Source organism: Limulus polyphemus, unplaced genomic scaffold (genome assembly GCF_000517525.1).
Source record: "Limulus polyphemus unplaced genomic scaffold, Limulus_polyphemus-2.1.2 Scaffold2146, whole genome shotgun sequence".
In the NCBI taxonomy this organism is placed as follows: domain Eukaryota; kingdom Metazoa; phylum Arthropoda; class Merostomata; order Xiphosura; family Limulidae; genus Limulus; species Limulus polyphemus.
In genome coordinates this window covers 143460-150074 of record NW_013667756.1, presented here as the reverse complement: position 1 = coordinate 150074, position 6615 = coordinate 143460, and the positions used below count along the sequence as shown (strand labels likewise).

At 29.5% G+C, this 6615-nt stretch overlaps 1 protein-coding gene across 1 annotated transcript in view; it reads right to left on the bottom strand.

Annotated features, from left to right (window-relative positions):
* LOC106466088 (MAU2 chromatid cohesion factor homolog) overlaps positions 1 to 6244 on the bottom strand; it is a 45447-nt gene extending 39203 nt beyond the window's left edge. The window contains exons 1-2 of the mRNA XM_013926331.2: positions 5906 to 6244; positions 1486 to 1503 (exon numbers count right to left, since the gene is read on the bottom strand). Coding sequence (XP_013781785.1) covers positions 1486 to 1503; positions 5906 to 6130 — 243 coding nt within the window. The 5' untranslated portion in view covers positions 6131 to 6244. The remainder of the gene's footprint in view (positions 1 to 1485; positions 1504 to 5905) is intronic.
* Positions 6245 to 6615: the final 371 nt, after the last annotated feature.

Below are 6615 nucleotides of genomic sequence, written 5' to 3'. Positions count from 1 at the left end.
AAGTCTATAGTTTTGTACAAATTAGGTAACTCAAATTATCGACATTGTCAAGCTAGAATATAAAATAAGAAGGACTTATCTTTTCTATATGCTAAGATATTGCTCATGTAATAAATCAAATACAGTGGCACCCACTACCTCTTTCCATTTTTGGAAATGCTCCATTATATACAATTTTTATATCTGACACGAATAACCAACTGGAAGCTCAAAATGTCTCCCTAATTTTTTTCTCAGCCATTTTAACATGTTTGGATGCCATTTCTTTCTTTTGAACCAAGATTTCAAGGACGTAGGTTGTGTCTTTAGTCTGCTCAAAATAGCAACCTATGTCAAGTAGCAACCCGAGTACAAAGGTCATAACTAGAAGAGATAATTGTTGGCTTTATTTCTTTATTTACTGTTCTATGTTTAAGAAAAATAAGTTTAAGAACTTATTCCAAGATAGCAATAATCTATATACATATATAATGTATAATAATTGAAATGTGACTGTATTTTACAAGATACTAGTCCACTAAAACAGTCAAGACAGGTCACTTTGTAAAGACTAAAGGTCAGTTTGACATTATTGGATGTGGTAACATGAGTGCACATGTGCACTAGGAGGCAGATGAGCTAGCATTTGCAGCAAACATAGCTGAAAGAGGGACAATATGTAACCAATAAACAAAATCATCTCTGAATATAAAATAGAAATTACTACCTCACAACATTATCCATTTCTTTCTATCAAAAATATGCCTATCTTCCATAAAAGAAATCAGATTTTATTCTAAAAAAATATGTATAAAATGGATAATACAAATAGGTTTAATGTGAGATACTGTCATGTTACTTTTAATTATAATATAGTGAAGTCTCAAATCTTGGAATTGGGGCTACATGATTCTTCACATTCTGTACAACGTTTTGACTTTCAACGCTTGTGTTTTATCCAACAATATTATCACCAAACTGAACATTATTTACTTCTATGAACTGTATGAAGAAAATTTTATAAATCAATGATAACTGAATTTGAAAAATCTTGGATCCAATAGCACATTCACTGTAATAAAAATGTCATTGCAGCTTGTGCTTTGTAATAATAAGATTGAATAGCAAAAAGGGACAATTTAAACTGCACATGTTAAACTGACAAATTATTTCCTGTATAATAATACTTTACTACTTAGATGAACATCATTGTATTATTAAACTTGTGTATATAAATATTTTTAAAATCTGCTTTTCATTTTCATCAATTTTCAAAAACTTATATATATATATATATATATTTTTTATAATACTGAAGCCTTCTGATAGGTAATATAACATACATTACTTAAATGCCAGATAAATAGCATTATAGGTGTATTAATGAGTTTGAATTACTTATTAGTGCACAAAATGTCAATACTTCTGTACCAACAAACACAATACAGTGCATATAAAAGAAAATATAACACATTATCACATTTAACCTTCCAAATTAAAGGATACAGTTTGTGAGCGATACCACTGAAAAAGAATTAAAACATAGAACAGTTTTCTTAAAATGTAACAATAACAACATACAATGTATTTGCTTATATACAATTTGATTAGATCCCACCTTAAACAACTAGCTAATGAGATAAATAAGAAAATTGATATTAATAAAACTGCTTGTTAAAAAATTTAAATCTGAAGATAAAAACTAGGAAGCTTAATAGTGCAATTTACAATTAGGGCTATATCAATCTGAAAATTTAAATACTGATGGACCAACTGACCTGCTCATCTTACTGTTATTCTTCTAATGATGTTAGATGCCTAAATCAGAAATTTTTTAATTCTCCACAGATTCAATAAAAACAAGTCCAAATTAAGAAATCATAATTTTGTTTCAGATAGTTTACTTTCTTTTTTTACTTTAATGCAAAAACAGTTTTTAAAACATTATTTGGCTTTCTTCACAATTAGGTTTTGTTTCTAGTAATTTTTAATTTTCTTTCCTAGGTTCTGAGATTTACTTGCTTGTTAAATGGTGTAGAGTTTGTTTGGTATGATAAACATAAGAAAACGGTTAGTTGGGTTTAGCTAATGTATTTAAGAAGATCAGACCAACTCTGTAGTTTATTGTAAAAGATTCATTGTTGAAAAAAAACTATTAGTTAACCAGTAAAACTTGGTTCTTTTTGTCAGGGGATTTTAGTTTAAGTCAGACTGAAAAAATATTTTGGTACCAATTAAGACACCTTAAAACTGATTCTTCAGAACAGTGGTCAAGTTAACCCAAAATAAAAAATTGCACAAAAAACAAAAAGTTGTTCTTCATTCATGGGACATATACAAATTGGGAAAAGGACTCAATAATAAAGAAAGACACGTCTTAACACTATCCAGACCAGGAGGATGTAGTTGCAAAACAAAGCAAGGACTTGATGACCTTTTTGATGCAGGAAACCAATATCACACAGTTCAACAACTGAAATATTCACTACTGCAGACAGGCAGAAATTTGGACTTTAACTATGCATAATAACTTCAAGATGCTTGTTCTTAGTGCTCTTTAAGGTACACAGTAACATTAAGGATGTTTTTCATTATATCAACATTAAACTAACTTTTTTTTTCTTTTAATTTTTGCCTAAATATGACTGAAAATAAAAATTCAAGATTCAATGTAATTTATTTTGTATTGTAGTTTCAAGAATTTCATTTTACACAGATTGTAAAACAAATTCTACAATTGATATAATTCAAACCTTTCTGCTAAGTATATACTTTTTATTCAAATCTGAATTAAAATTAAGAAATATGTTTTAAGTATTGTGAAATGGAAAATATGTTAATGAAAACCAGTTATTCAATTTATATGAATTAAACTTGATGGCATTTTTTCTTAAATTATCAATTAAAGTAATATTTTCAAAATCAGTTACAAAAACATCAATGTAGATTATATAAAACATTGTTCTAAAAGTTACAAATCAAACTCAATACAAGACAATAATTTAGATTTTAATTAGACATTTTTTTTCTGGAGAGCTATGCGAGTTATCAGTTTTGAATGAAATGTAGCCAGATCTGTATCTTCATAGTGCTGATGAATAATCATGATAATAAACAGATACTTTCAGCATGATTACAAAAAGTTCACAACTGCACAATAACATTTTCCTAAACTGATAATGTATTTCTGATAGATACCTACCTCTTCTCACAAAAAGCTTAACTTGTACTGCCCTCTACTGGCACAAATTTTTATTCACCACTAACTTATTACTCCCATTTATTATTGCACACTAACATGTAAATGATCATACAACAACCTCTCCACCAATAGGATTGCTGCATGATCATTTGCATGTTAGTATGCAGTAATAAATGGGAGTAACAAGGCTAGTAGCAAGCAAAAAACGCTTTTTGAGAGAGGAGGTAGGATATAATGCCGGTAAAAACCAAGACAATTGTACATTTAACAAATATTTCATTTATAATGAACATAGTTTTGCCAGTGATAGTATCATCAAACTGAACTAACTTGTGTGTGTGTTACCAAAGAACCAGAAGTAAGCAATTACCCTGGGGCAAGGGGAATGAGAAGTGGGGACAAGCTTAAGTTGATTTGGTTGTTTAGAACTTTTTCTCCATTTGTTTTTAAACTTCTATTTATTTCTAAAATTTGCAGGTTTTTTACTTTTTTACCTTTCTCACAGACATGTAAAAGTTTGCAGTTTTTTTCTGGATGAAATTGGTATTTATCTTCTATTAGATGTGATGCAAAAGCTAAGTCTACTTTTCCCGAAGAAAGGAAAGGTAAAAGTTATTTATGGAGTCTAGTCCAAATGAAACTTTGTTACTAGTGGAGTGCCTCAATGTCTTGGGCATTTATATTTCTTATTTACAATAATAAAATTGCTAAAAGCATGATTAGTAAATTAGTAGTTTACAGATGACATTAAACATTTGGATATTTTTAGATTTATTAAGGTTGTTGAGATACTAAATAATGACTTGAGCCAATCAGTAGGTTCATACATAGTAGTAATTGAGAGACTACTAGCAGTGTAAGAATTGTTTTCTTACAATGAAAATCAGCTTTATCTGTCATGTGAAAGTTAAACTGTAGGTGTTGGAAAAGTAACTGATAGTGTGGATGTTACCCAGATATTGTGAAGATCAGTTTAATATAGTGTGGATGTTACCCAGATATTGTGAAGATCAGTTTAATCTCACCATGAATTTTATGATTTATATAAAGAGATACTGATTAAAAGCAAGAGAGATAATTTTTTTGATAAAAATCATTAAATTGGTCTCACTTAAAATATTAAGTACAGTTTGGTCTCCTTATCACCTCATTTAAAAATGGATATTGATGAGTGGTGTGACAATCTTAATAATTGAAGAATAGTCATTAGAGTCAAATTACCAATCATTTAATTATAATATTCAATAACAGATTATATCATATTAAAATATTTTTCATGGATATGTCATATTTACATTTTTGTTATATCCTTTGTTAGTCTTTAATGATCTAAGAGAATGAAGCATAGGCTAAAAGTAACAAGAGTGAGGCTTGCAACATATCCTTTTTCGGCAAACACTAGGAGTCCACACGAAAAGGGTATTATCAAATTAAAAATATTTTCTCTCTTACTGATAATATTTGAGTAACATCACACTATCAGTTACTTTCCCAATCTAAATATCATCAGTTAATTTAAGCAATTTATTGGGACTTTGTAAAACCCAGAACAACATAGAAATGCCTGGACTGGTCATTTAATCAACTCCGATCACCTTAAAAACCACACCAAATGCTTTCTCTTGTTTCTGTCTGCGTAGACAACATAAAATGATTGTGAAATCATATTTCATGTTTTCATAATTTATAAAAATGTTGTCAGACCAAGACAAAAGCGCTTGAATGTGCCCTTTAATCAACTCCGATCACCTCAAAAACTACAACAACTGCTTTCTTGTACTTCTGTTCACATACACAACATAAAATTATCGTGAACTCATGACATTTTTACTTATTAAAAAAATTGAAAATCCATAGATAAACAAGACCCTCTTTGATACTTGTACATTATGGAATGAGTAATGATGCAAGATAGGCTTGGAGACAGACATGTTTACGTATGAAATTAAACTAAATTTTCTATGATGGTTATTCTTGTTACCATTTAACATATGGAGAAACAATAAAAGTTTCATATTATTTTCAAGTTGATTGGAGTTGTTTTTATGGCCCATCCCGCAAATTTTTCCTTGGTCCGGCTTTCACCCATTCCTAATTTACTCCTCACTCCTTGATCTATGTCCGTTCAGTCATATATGCCATTGATTTAAATTTTTAAAAAAAAGAGCACAAGTCCTAGCACTGAGCCTTGAGGTACCCACTGGTGAAATTAATTCAGTTCCACTGAACTTCATTAAATGATTAATTACAAACCTATTTTTTTTCCATCCAAATATGTTTCTGCCACAACCAACTCATCCTTTATTATTTATATCCATTATCTTAGTCTTATTCAATTTTAAATGACTTTAATTTAATATATATTTAATAATAAATATATACACTGGTATTCCTTTGTGATTGCGTAGAATTTCAAAAGTGTATGCTATCATGACACATTGACTAATGATAAAAGGTACCGAAGCTATTTAATAATGTAATAGTATTAGTACTACAAGTAGTCAAACTTATCACTATCAGTAAGTTGTCACCAACTCCCAGAAAATAAAATGAGATCCTCGAATTTTTCCTTAATTTATAAATTTAATAATGACAAAGTATAGGAGATAAATTCGTATGAATCTCAGTTCTAGCTTCTAAGAAGCAACTCTAATTTAAATATTATTATTATTTAATTTTAATTATTATGAAGTTAAAACTTAAACCAAATTAAGGTAAGCTTACCGCCTTTTCCAAATGAGATTGCGCTAAATCTGTGTTTTTCGTAAACTGTAGTAAAATATTTCCCAACTGCAAATGCGTCTTGACTTCCATTTTAGGTGGAGGTTTTAAATTAAAAATTGCCAATAAACATTGAATACAGTTCCTAATGTTTGGCGGATTCATTGTTCGAAATTCTTCTGCTAAACCCAACAGAGTTAAATAGCAAGCCTCTTGAGACGTTGCCATTTTACTACTAAATCTTTTTTTGACACTTTCTAACTAACAACTAGCCATGCTATTTTCTCTGAATCGGAAGCATTCGTTACTTTTGATTCCTATCGCATTGTAATTATAGGCTACACATACCGAGTGGTTCCGAATATTTACTCATTAAAAATTGCGGCTTTGAGAGGGCGTTACGCGCAATGTTAGTTGAAACTTCAATAAGAAATAAGCGATTTTTTTTATAATAAGGAAAATAAAATTCAACATACAATTCACTGAAAAAGTGTAAGAATGATCATTACGTATTTAAATAATATGATATTAATATCAACAAAAGCTTCATAATATATAATATTGATATAAACAACAGCTTTCTTCATCCAATAACTCTTGCAAGTGCACTTCTTGTTGTATATTAGAACGATAAAATATTTTTGTTAGATATTCTTGGCCCCCCAGTGGCACAGCGGTATGTCTGCGGACTTACAACGCTAGAATCCGGGTTT